The sequence below is a fragment of the Gadus morhua genome, chromosome 14 (genome assembly GCF_902167405.1).
Source record: "Gadus morhua chromosome 14, gadMor3.0, whole genome shotgun sequence".
Lineage (NCBI taxonomy): Eukaryota > Metazoa > Chordata > Actinopteri > Gadiformes > Gadidae > Gadus > Gadus morhua.
In genome coordinates, this window is record NC_044061.1 from 6,746,907 (window position 1) to 6,759,406 (window position 12,500).

The 12,500-nt window shown below is 48.2% G+C and overlaps 1 protein-coding gene across 1 annotated transcript in view; it reads right to left on the reverse strand.

Moving 5' to 3' along the window:
* Window positions 1-5,937: 5,937 nt before the first annotated feature.
* The window catches only part of efl1 (elongation factor like GTPase 1), a 71,897-nt gene continuing 65,334 nt past the window's right edge, over window positions 5,938-12,500 (reverse strand). Inside the window, 1 exon segment of the mRNA XM_030376928.1 lies at window positions 5,938-7,066. Coding sequence (XP_030232788.1) covers window positions 6,878-7,066 — 189 coding nt within the window. The 3' untranslated portion in view covers window positions 5,938-6,877.

The following is a 12,500-nucleotide window of genomic DNA, read 5'->3' on the forward strand; positions in this document are numbered from 1 at the left end:
GGAGCAGGCAGGGAGTAGAACAGTGTAGATCCTGTCTTAATAAGCTGACACATGCTGACACACGCATGCTGAAACACACAAATGATTGCCAGACATGGCGCTGTAAGGCATTTGATAGTTAGAGTGCATGTAAGCATGTCAATTCAATTATTGGAAGATCATGGGATTATGCCCAGTCACACGTGGCACAGGGTTTGCTCGATGCCAAAGCCTTGCTCCGTGGCGGGCTCTGCAGTCACAGAGCGTGCTCATGAGGCTACTCGTATTCATTAGCTTTTAATGAACACACGCACACGTATGCGTACACATTCACACACTATCTCTACACACCCTTTCCCCAATGCTCTCTGAAGTCCATTGGGTTTTGGTTTGTGTGTGTTTGTGTTTGTGTTGTGTTTGAGAGAGAGAGAATAGAAGAAGAGAGCGAGTGAGAAGGAGAAAGAGCAATGTTTCCTTTGCACCACTAGTTATAACTCTAGTAGTGCTTTGCCCAGGGCATATATTTAAGAGAGGGGGGGGGGGGGGGGGGATGAAGATTGTCCCAGCTCTGCTAAATACATTAGCAGACTATTGTCTCCTCACACATAGTCAGCCATCCCCACACAGGCACTTACAGTATGGGGGAGATGGAAGAGAGTTTAGGGGCAGGCGCTATGAACAAAGACACAGACACAGACAAAGACATAGAGAGAGAGAGAGAGAGAGAGAGAGAGAGAGAGAGAGAGAGAGAGAGAGAGAGAGAGAGAGAGGGAGTGAGAGAGGGAGTGAGAGAGAGAGAGAGATAATGGAAAGACAGCAAAGACAGAGGAAAAAGCTGGAGATATTGCGAGAGCTAGAGAGACACACACACACGCACACACACACACAAACACGCACACACGCACACACACACACACACACACACACACACAGATGCCTGTTGAGCAGGAACACCAGAGACAAAAGGTCACTCTCTGGGAGAGAGCAGAGCAACAGACAGAAACGGCCTTGTGGTGTGTGTATGTGTGTGTGTGTGTGTGTGTGTGTGTGTGTGTGTGTGTGTGTGTGTGTGTGTGTGTGTGTGTGTGTGTGTGTGTGTGTGTGTGTGTAGGCAGAGAGGGAGGGAAGGAGGGAGGAAGGGGATGGATGGGGGGGGGGGGTGGGGGTGGCCTGCTACTTCGCTGAACCTCCTGTCGAGTCTGTCCGATGGACTGCCCGGAGAGACGTAACAGGAGCCAAGCACACACACACACACACACACACACACACACACACACACACACACACACACACACACACACACACACACACACACACACACACACACACACACACACACACACACACCCCGTTGGAGTGCGCATCTCCGTAACGGCCTGTGTGATGGCTGGGTGAGGTAATGGGGGTGAGGAGGGGAGGGGAGGGGAGGGGTGTGGCGGGGGGTGAGATATGATAACCGCAGACTGCACGTGTTGTTGCGTAGGAAACAAAGGCAATTCATTTTTAGAGCACCGGCCCTCATACGGGCCGGAGCCCCAGCCTCTCCTGGCCCAGCGGGAGGCGGGTCAGACGGACCGGCTCTACAGAGGTCCCCCCCCATCACCAAATTAAAGTCTGGTTTCTAATAACAATGGTTATTGCGTCTCTCGCACTCCCCGGGTTTCCATGCTGTATATGCAGCCTGCCAATACTGTGGACCGTCACTTTATTTTTTATTGTCTTTAAGGGGGGCTGGGGGCTGGGGGGTGGGGGGGATGTTGATGAAGCACAGAGTTTTCGGATTTCATTTTTAAAAGCAGTGGTCCGGCCAAAACGAAACAGCTGCCTGGTTCATCAAGAGACCTACCTTGTTGCTTCTCATTTTCCAAGTCAATGTTTTTTTAATCATATTTAGCATCTATTAAATTGCAGGGTTTGGTGGCTCAATATTATTTAACATCTGCCAGCGGGCGGTCGTACACATGCCCTCTCAAGGTTCCTTCCTTCTCCCGCTTCATTCTGGGAGTCCTCCCTTTCTCTTTTTGAGTCGACTCGGGATAAGTGCATGCCTGTGAATCGCATGAGAGTGTAATTGCGACTACAGGACTTATACAAATAAACCTGATTGTGCTGTTACGTCATGACGACTTCTCCATATGAAACAGACCTGATAGGGTAAACAGGCCACTCGGCATCGAGACAATTTCCTGTTTCGAGCCATCTAGCCGGAACAATGGGGGCGGGGGTGGAGAGGGAAGGGGCAGGGGGCGAGGGGGGGGGGGGGGGTTCCACCGTTTCTGTTACATCTCCCTCTCTCCCCCTGATGCTATTAAAACAAAGCTAAAAGACCCCAGGATTAATGTTCCCAGCCCCCCCCCCCCCCCCTCTTCTACACCAAGTCTGATGTCTCAGTGCCTGAGTCGGTTGGAGCAGGTCCAGGGTAGCCTGGTTGTAGTTAGTCATTCTGATGTGCACACATTATTAAGAGACTGCAGAGGCAAAGAGGGAAATGTGTTCCTGGCGGAGGCCCGCGAGCTAAAGAAGTGACATGTGTATTAAGGCACCGCTACAAAGGCTCGCCGCGCAGCGCCTGAAAACAGGGGAGGCAGAGAACAGCTGTATATGCATCTGGGAGCCATTTCTGTCCCTCTCTCTCCCCGTGTCCTTATATTACTGTTATTACGTCGCCTGTTCTCAGCAAGACAGTCGGACGCCGCTGCACTCTTCCCCCCGTGAGAGAGAGAGAGAGAGAGAGAGAGAGAGAGAGAGAGAGAGAGAGAGAGAGAGGGTGAATGTTCGTCACAGTCGCATCAGCCCAAACGCAGGCTGACTCCGAGGCGATCTCCCCCTATTCCACCGCCCCGCCCCAGCTCGGGTGGTGTCTGATTGGTTTAACAGAGGAGGAGAGGTGCTGTTGGGAATTTAGTGGACGTTAAGGAGTTCCACAGCATGTCCTGGCAGCAAGTCCTCCCCAGCGTTACAAAGGTGTGTGTGCGTGTCTGTGTGAGTGTGGGTGTGTGTGTGTGTGTGCAACGCTCTGCTTCCAGGCAGGATATCATTCATAATAGATGCAGGGAAGGCCTCCCTGCTGACAGCTCAATGCGAAGCTCTCTCTAGCTCCACAGGACCAGATATGCGCGCACACACACACACACACACACACACACACACACACACACACACACACACACACACACACACACACACACACGCAGGAGACTAACACACACAGGGGACGAAGACACACTTGCATACACAAAGGGGACACAGCAAGCGCAGAGAGAGAGAGAGAGAGACACACACACACAAACACACACACACACACACACACACACACACACACACACACACACACACACACACACACACACACACGTTCACAGAAAAGGAGACCAACACACAGACAGAAAGAAGATCATCAACCTTCCAGCAACACACTCGCATACAAACCATACTCGAACACTCACTCACATAGACAGGCACAACTCGAATACACTCACACACCCAAGGACGATAACAACCCTGCAATACACAGCACAGCTGAACACAAAAACACACGTACACGCACTAATTCCCCCCCCCGCCCCGATGACTGTATCCAGTAGTACAACTGTACCCGGCTTTAACTTCAACTCCAGATCCAAACAGAACGTTAAAAAGGTCAAATAAAGCGAGTTCACAATGGAGCCACAAGGATAGTCGTTCAGGGAGCGTCCTCTCAGGCCTACCAAGACAGCTGCCTCCCCTAATGGTGGCCGCTCGGAGCCTTAAAGCCTCGGCGCAACATGTGTCTCTCCCCCCTGGGAGTCCCTGCTGTACACTGTATTGGGTTTCACAGACACAGCCACGAAAGGGAGGGAGGGAGGGAGAGAGAGAGAGAGGGGGGAGAGAGGCACTTAGAGACACTTGGTGAACGAACGACAAAGACCCCCTTTTTACCACCTGGTGTTACCGCGTGTCGACGGCGAGCCCAGAGTCATTACACGCCAGTGCAAATACGCATGGTAATCAAGTGTAAACACATACACACACAACCACACACACACACAAACACTCACGCACACACACACAGATGGACAAGCACACACCATCTGTAAAGGTAGTCACTTCGACGGTAATGAAGTGAACATTCAATGGTAGTTAGTAGGTTCGGAAATGAGTTCCTTTATTTAACATTTGTAAACGACTATCTTTTTAAATTAGTTTAATGTTTTTTAATCTCTCCGATTGAATCTGTATTCAACATGCGTTGAGAGTGGAGGGAAATGGGGGTGAAACCAGTGCCAAGAGGAGATTGTAGCCCAGCAGAACCAGTGACAGAACGTGGCAAGGATGTTTATTGAAGCCGGTGCTGAATCACAAAGTTTGCTTTTAATATCATATCATTAAAATGGAGTCCGCCAGGGCATGTGCTCCCTCAACCGGGTCCATGTCTAAACATCCATACAGTTATAGAGGCGGCATTCCTATTATTATTGTCTTGGAGTGTTGCTTTAAGAAATTATTCTGTGTACAGCTTTTGGGTAAAGGTAAAGGATTGGAAAAAGTATTTTTGTATGGCACATACACAGCATTTTAAATAAAGCGTGGAGCGTAATTACATTTCTGTGGGAGATCTGAATCATACTGACACACACACACACACACACACACACACACACAGACACACAGGGGAAGCTATTTTCATTATTCAGTTAGGCTGACCATTGACCCCTCTACCCTCCAGGAAACCCTGGCCCAGACACCTGGCCAAGCGGCTGATAGCTGGGATTAGGCTGTCATCAATCAGCAGCGTGTACCCTCGGCCTTGTGTGTGTGTGTGTGTGTGTGTGTGGGGGGGGGGGGGTAGTGTGTGTCTGTGTGGTAGTGTGTCAGTGTACATGGCACCCTTTGTGGTGTTGTGTTACCTCTGTAAGACATTTGAGAGGCAGAATCAACGGACATAGATGGCATGTGCAGACAGAAGGGGACACACACACACACACACACACACACACACACACACACACACACACACACACACACACACACAGTTTCTGGCTGCCACTGCTGAACTCCCTATGAACGCACTCTGAGAGCAGCTGTGCTTTTTATTTGTTTCGTCGGTCCAAGATACTGCTCTGTGTTCCTTCAGATTCTCCCTCCCTGTAAGAGGGAGACACACCGAGAGACAATAGGGGGGAGAGAGAGGTAGACATCCAGGGAATAGAGCGGATTATAGGAAGGGAGCACAGCGTGTGGTGTGTGTGTGTGTGTGTCTGTTGATGGGTATCTCTAAGTGTGTGTGTGTGTGTTGATGGGTCGCTCTGTGTGTGTGTGTGTGTGTGTGTGTGTGTGTTCAGGTCAGTCCCATCACACTGATCAAAGCAGACTGAACCGGAGTGGTGTGTGTGTCTGTGTGTGTTGGGAGGGGGGGGGGGGGGATGTGAATACCCTGGGGAAGCCATGACTGACTGACAGGGTGAAAAACGAATGGGTGCAATGGAGAGGAGGGGGGGGGGGGGGGGGGCAGACAAAGGGAGATAGAGCAAAAATGAACGGACACAGGAAGGTCAGAGAGAGAGAGGGAGGAAGTGAGGCGACATCTTGACCATGTTCGATGAGGGGAGGGCGAGGAGGGGGGAAAGGATCCAGACCGAGACAAAAGGTGGAGAGAGGACCAGAACAAACAGAGGAAAGGAGGGCAAGCACACAAAAACAACAGATTTCATTAGACTGCTCCACAGGACGGGTGCTGTAAGGTCCCCAGCACAGCAAATCATTACACATTAATCCCATTAGAACCTATTAGCAAACAGGGGAAAGGATCCATAATAACCTACGCACACACTTAAGAGACACAGCCGACACACACAGAAACAGAGACACTGACGCACACACAAACACACACCGTTAAACAGAGACAGAAACACTTGAAACACATACACACTTGCACAGAGACAGACCGAGACACAGGAAGACACACAGACACACACAGAGTCTCTTTTGGGTTCTGTTTATTCCTCCGAACGAAACACTAAGCGAGAGAGGGGCTGGGATTGGGTTCACAGAACTTACAGTGGGGCGGCGCAGCAGATCGCTATGCAAAGCAGTTCTCCTCCTCCTCTCCCTGCTGACTCCAACCCCACTCGGCTCCCCCGGCCTTGCCCAATTTGTGTGTTTTCGAATCAAAGTGTCTCTTAGGCTGTATAATCATAACACAAACGTGGAGGCAAGGTGGGGAGGACAGAGAGAGAGAGTATGTGTGTGTGTGTGTGTGCGCGCGTGCGTTTACGCAAAGGAAGGAAAACTGCAATTAATTTTCACCACTTGACGAAAACAAAACTGCAGGATTCGGTTTCCAAAGTTGGGGAAGTGTTTTTCAATTATTCATGAGTATAAGCGTGTATGTTACCAGCCCATGTGTTCTGATGTCTGTAGGCTGGGTGTCGGTGGGAAGGTGCAAAGGGGAAGGGCTTTAGGGGATCAACAGGCTGACAGTGGTGGAAGCTGTCATGTGGCTGCCCAAAAAAATCCCTTGATGGATTCTGCAAAGATTAAAGCCCTTTTCTGGGTATTGGGAGCGCAAAAAACACTGTACAGTTTCCTGAACTACATTTGAAAACAGCTGGCTGGCGGAAGTGCTCTGAAAGCAAACAATTTCTAATGTGCATACATGGATCCCAAACGCAGAAAATATTTTTGGTTGTTTTTTTTATTCTTGGAGAATAAGCAATGCCTTCAGTCGGATGTGAAACAGATATCAAGTGTCAACATCCTGGAAATGTCGAGTGCATGTTGTACTATTTGCAGTAGCTGTTCATGTAAGAGCTCAGCCGTCAGCATACGGTGAGGGTCCATCACAGGTTTGAGGGTGAGTGGAGGTACAGTGATGGTTCCCCGGGTCAGCAGTGGGTGGACTAGTCTGTTTCCTGGCTCCCTATTTGTTCTTGCTGAGGGTGCGCTGTTTCTCCGCGTGCTCTACTGTCTTCTCCTCCACGTAGAGACCCTTGCGTCTGCGCACGGCGTTCATGTACTTGAGAGCCTGGTTTGCGGAGTCCGCCTTCTCCCCAAAGTGCAGGTACTCTTCTTCTGTGGTGGGGACCCAGTAGGGGTCGCTGGCGATCACCTGGAAAGGAAAGCGTTGGAATTAGATAATTAGTAAATGGAATACATTTAACGTTTTTCGAACCACTCAAAAAAGATCTCACCACTCGAAGCGCTTCAATTATTGCCTCACCTTCACCCATTCACACACACATTCAAACACTGACGGGGGTGTCAACCATGCAAGCAGACAGCCAGCTCACCAGGGGCGGTTATGTATCTTGCTTAGGGACACCTTGACAGCTAGGAGGAAGAACCGGGGATCGAACTAGCAACCTTCAGGTCACAAGAAAACCTACTCTACCACCTCAGCCACCTCAGCCACTGCCACACAGAATAAAGTTTTCTCCAAACACTCAATGTGGGTCTAGGCTAGGTGTAAATGTCAAACCCACAATGGCCCCCATGAACCAGTTCAAGTGAGGCAAGAAAACAATGGACAGTTGTTAAGAGTCCATGTTGCTGGCAGTGTTTGAGAAGCTTTTCAATGTACGGACAACAAACAACGAATACGTCTCTCTGTGTCAGAATACTTCACAAAAAAAACTCCATCAACTACTTTACAGATGTAATCAAAGATGTTTCATCATATTAAAAAAATACATCATCAAGCCACCCCAGTAGCAGCGAAACAGGAGCAGATCGTAGGATTAAGTCCATGCACCAAGGCCTTGTGATAAACGGGACCATTGCACCCAAGCATTGCATCGAGGTAACAAAGGGCCGAGGTCGGTCTTGGTTTGAAATTAGTATTACCGTCGCCCTTTGTCGCTCATAAGGACTCAAGGGAGGCACCGTTTATGTAAAGCCTGTACAGCATCTCGCTATGAAACAGAACATACATCAGCAGCTGTTGGGAGGGGGAAGGGGTGCTGGTGATGCAGTGCCTGCTGCACCATCTACACACGAACCAAGATCTCAATGGCGCGAACTGAGGCACACAAAACAATGGCTGTACCAGCGCTAGCGGTAGGACTCTGCACCTGGAGCGGAGGGGCCTGTAAAGACCGAGCCCGCAGTGGCACTGGGACAGATGGCAGAGAGGGAGCCCCAACAATGGGCCGACCACAGGGGCTCACGCACACAGAGAGAGAGAGAGAGAGACACACACACACACACACACACACACACACACACACACACACACACACACACACACACACACACACACACACACACACACACACACACACACACACACACACACACACACACACACACACAGGCATAAGCCAAAGCACAATGGGTGCCAGTGGGGGATAAGAGAGCGAGGAGGAGGGTCCGACAGCAAAGTGCCTGAAGGACCGAATGAATGGCTGAATGAATGACTGGCTGAATGATGCTGGAGGGGCCCGCCCAGCGCCTAAGTGCGGCACAACGCTTGACTTGGCAGGCACAGAAGGAGTGACACGCAGCGGGCACGGACGCCTTTTGACGAGCATGTGCGCGGGTGTGTGTGTGTGTGTGTGGGGGGGAGGGGCTCACCCTGTACATGCACGGACAGACGGCCCAGGACTGTTCCCTAATCAACCCCTCCATCAGACGTGTGGGGGGGGGTGTGAGCCTGGCTTGGGTTTATATTGTATTTCTAAAGCCTGTGCTTGCTCCATTGTTATTGTATTTCTGGGCTAGCGTTTTGCCCCGTTTTGGCTGCAATTTTATCAAATGAACCGTAAAGGTTCTTTCTCCTAGGTACGTCTCGTCTATTACGTTAGACGTTGTTTTCTGCTTTTCTTAACCTGGGTGGGTTGATTGGATGTCCCGGCTTAGTGAAAACAAGTCTTCTATTAGGACTGTGGCTACCAAATCTGCAAATCTGATTAAAAGAAATACATTTGATGTAACAACCTCCTATTGCTTCAGATGGGTGAGTTAGGCAACATGATACAGTAACCAGGGCATGTTATTGTTCAATATGAGGGACACTGGATTAATAAACGTTACCCAACCCAGAATAACATTCCCTCTCAACCACTTAACCGTCAAGAGCCTAAAAGAGTGAACGCAGAATAAAAAAGCAAAAAAAAGCAAAGCGAGCCCAATTGCGTTCCTTTTTATTCTCGCTTTGTTAAATAGAGGAAATAGAAAGAATGGCGTCCATACTTGAGCAGACCCCAGTAAAACACGTCCATTCACAGGACAAGAAGAAGAGAAACCAGCAGGCAGATGCTTGCTCCTAGAGCCGCACAATACCAGACCTACATTCACATGTTCATGCTTAGCTCTCGGGCGCCATTCTGATGGAAATCTAATGTAAACGTCCCGGACCTGGTCCCGTCCGGTCACACAACAACGCCACACATTCACATCTTGGCCCTGCTGCTCTCGGCTGCCATTCACATGCTAATACCACATCCCCCACCACTTCAACTGCTGCCCACGACAACTGCTGACATTGGACCCAGCAGGTTTGCAAAGTAATGAAGTGTGTGTGTGATTTTCTGTGTGCGTGTGTGTGTGTGTGTGTGTGTGTATGTATGTGCATGTTTGAGTGTACACGTGTGTGAGTGTGCTTGTTAGAGTATGTGTGAGTATAAGCGTGTGCCTGTGCCTGTGTGTGTGTGTGTGTGTGTGTGTGTGTGTGTTTGTGGGTGTGGGTGTGAGGGGAGTGGGGCGGTGAGTGTGTGGGTGTGAGTGGTGGAGGTAGAGGGGGTAGAAACTCATTGTCTTTGGTGTTCTGAGTAGGCGTCTGAGGGACAACCAGTTGAAATTAAATAAGACAGCCAACTCTTAATCAGGCAAACAAAGCATTTTCGTGACGGTTTACTGGTAAGGGGGTGAAGTGTTTGAGTGTGTGTGTGTGTGTGTGTGTGTGTGTGTGTGTGTGTGTGTGTGTGTGTGTGTGTGTGTGTGTGTGTGTGTGTGTGTGTGTGAGAGAGTCTGTGAGAGAGTCTGTGAGTGTGTGTGCTTGGGGTGTCTGTCGAGTGACGTTTGGTGATCCAGAATTCAGATCTGGTTTCACGTTCCATCATGGAGTCCAGTTCAGTTAGTTCAGCGGGATGCAGACAATGTGAAACAGCAATTAGGAGTTTATCTTCACTTCTGCAATATCATGAATTCCCAAGTAAAACACGATATTGAACCCGAGAGAAATACAATGTTATTGGGCCGTGAAAATGTGAAAAAAAATAATTGCTTTGAGTAGTCCTTTGCCCGTATGGTATGGGTATGGGTGGGAAGGTGATATCATTGGTTGAAATATTCTAAATGTTTACCTGCAATGGTGAATGACTCGGGGGGGTCTATGATTGCATAGAGGTTTGTATGCAGGATTTTCTATATTATATAGATGGATGTCTAAATCAAGTCAATCTAACCTAAATGATTCTAGTGGGAAGCTGGTATGAGGAATAAGTCTGCGCAAAGGTACAAATGTATAGGTGTGTTGTTGTGTGTGTGTGTGTGTGCGTGTGTGTTCAATCAAACAGAAGCAGTATGCTGTGTCTTCCTTAGCAATTCCCCAGTCCCCGTATTACAGGCATAGAGAAGCTCCCAACTGCTTTGCATAGCGTTTGCTAGTCAGGATGTTTGGTGCACACAAAGGAAGAACAGGCCTGTGGCGCCACAGTCCACACCACATGGAGGATCGTTAGGTAGAGAGGTAGTAGGGGTGGCTGGGAGGTTAACAGGCTTTTCAGAATCACACACATCAGATCCAGCCAGGGCAAATAATGCCCCGTTCACTACGACGTGACAAAAGAAGCAATAGGACAGAGGGGTTCTATGAACGACGGTCCACAAAGTGAACCCAACAGGAGAGTTCTCAGGTTAGACTGCAAAATAGATTATATTTTCTCCATCAAGTATGCGTATACGTATGCGTGTGTTAGACACAATGTGTGTGCGTGTGCGCATGTGCGTGTGCGTGGTCAGATCTTGCCATTAACTGATCCCTACTAAAACTCTGTCATTAAACATACTGGTTGACTGAGCCAGAGACTCGCGCTACAAATACTATACAACCATACGATACAACCAAACATGCTCACCATGTGATTATGTACGCAGGTGCAGGACATTAATGTGTAAGCACACTCCGACCGACCTGTCTTAAATTATTAGTAAATATTATTACTTGATTACATGCGACTGAACAGCCATATCAGTTGAGAACAACAGAATCCCCTATGGTGACTTCACTTCATGCCTGAGGTCTGTTTTTGCTGCCAGTGTGGTTCTGGTTCCAGTGTTACGTGCCAGGGTAAGACAGCACGAGAACACATTCTGACATCACCTACGCAGAGCTCGGCAAAGTAGTCAAAAATATCATCAAAATGACAGTCCGGCAGGCACGTCACACAAGACGTATACTTTGGTATAAAGACGATGAAAAAGAAAAAACGGAAATGAAAATTGCGATTTTCAGTGTACAGTATTTCATCTCTTGCTACGGTAAATTGCACACTGCGGTCTGTTCTGTGTCTCACTGAACTAATAACAAAGTGTTCCTGGCTGATTGCAACAGCCACCTCACAATGGAAAAAATAGCTTTTGTCATGCATGGAGATATGCCATTAGACTTGTAGTACTTTCAAAACACATTTTAATGTAAATCTGCTGTATGGTGCCGTAAGTCCTTTGAGGGTGAAACTAAATAAAAACCCGCAACCACTTTTCTACGTTTTTTTAAAGTATTTTTAGGCTTTTATTGGCTTTTTATTGAGTATTCGAAATGGTGCTGTGTGTCTCTTAGGATTGGATTGCTCGTTTTTCTAATTGTCGAATCTCAAGGGGTAATCGGTAGTCTTTTAGGATTGGTTGATATGTTTTTCTAACTGTCGAATCTCAACGGATAATCGTTCGGTCTTCCAAATGAATTTTCGAGTGTTAGTAGATAAAAAAAAGTCAATTCATCTTTCCCTGCCTGATTCTGAGCCAATGGAGAACGCTGCAGTATCGTGCCTTCATCAACTGATCGTTTATCGTATTCATTTAAAATGTGATTTTAATAACAAAAATAGCAAAACTACTACATCACATAGGATTACTGCATGGACCCCAGTGGCTTTCGGACCCACTCATCGAACTTTAAGGTTATCGAAGACACACAGCTTCCATAGCATGAGAGTAGACCTACTTCCAAATATGACTAAGCAATTAGGCGGTTCAAACGTTGTGCAATGTTTTGAGGAAATTGCACAGCGGGACTAGAGCTAATCAACAAAGAGAGAATCACACAAGCGCTTTTTGTGACGGGAAAAGGAAAAAACATCAAAACCTTCTTCTATTCATTTTCATGAAATTACCGGCCCATTATTGGAGCCGTTTGGTATCTTTTGGCCTCGTTTAAACATTGAAATAGCTGCTTAATATGTTGGTTCTTAAACGTGTAACCCCTCTAAATCGCCCCCCTCCCTCCAGCTCCCCCAACATCATGGTTATCCCCGGTGAATACGAACGTAAACCACCAAAACACACCAAAACGCATGCCTAATTATTGACTCTTGTGTAGAGAC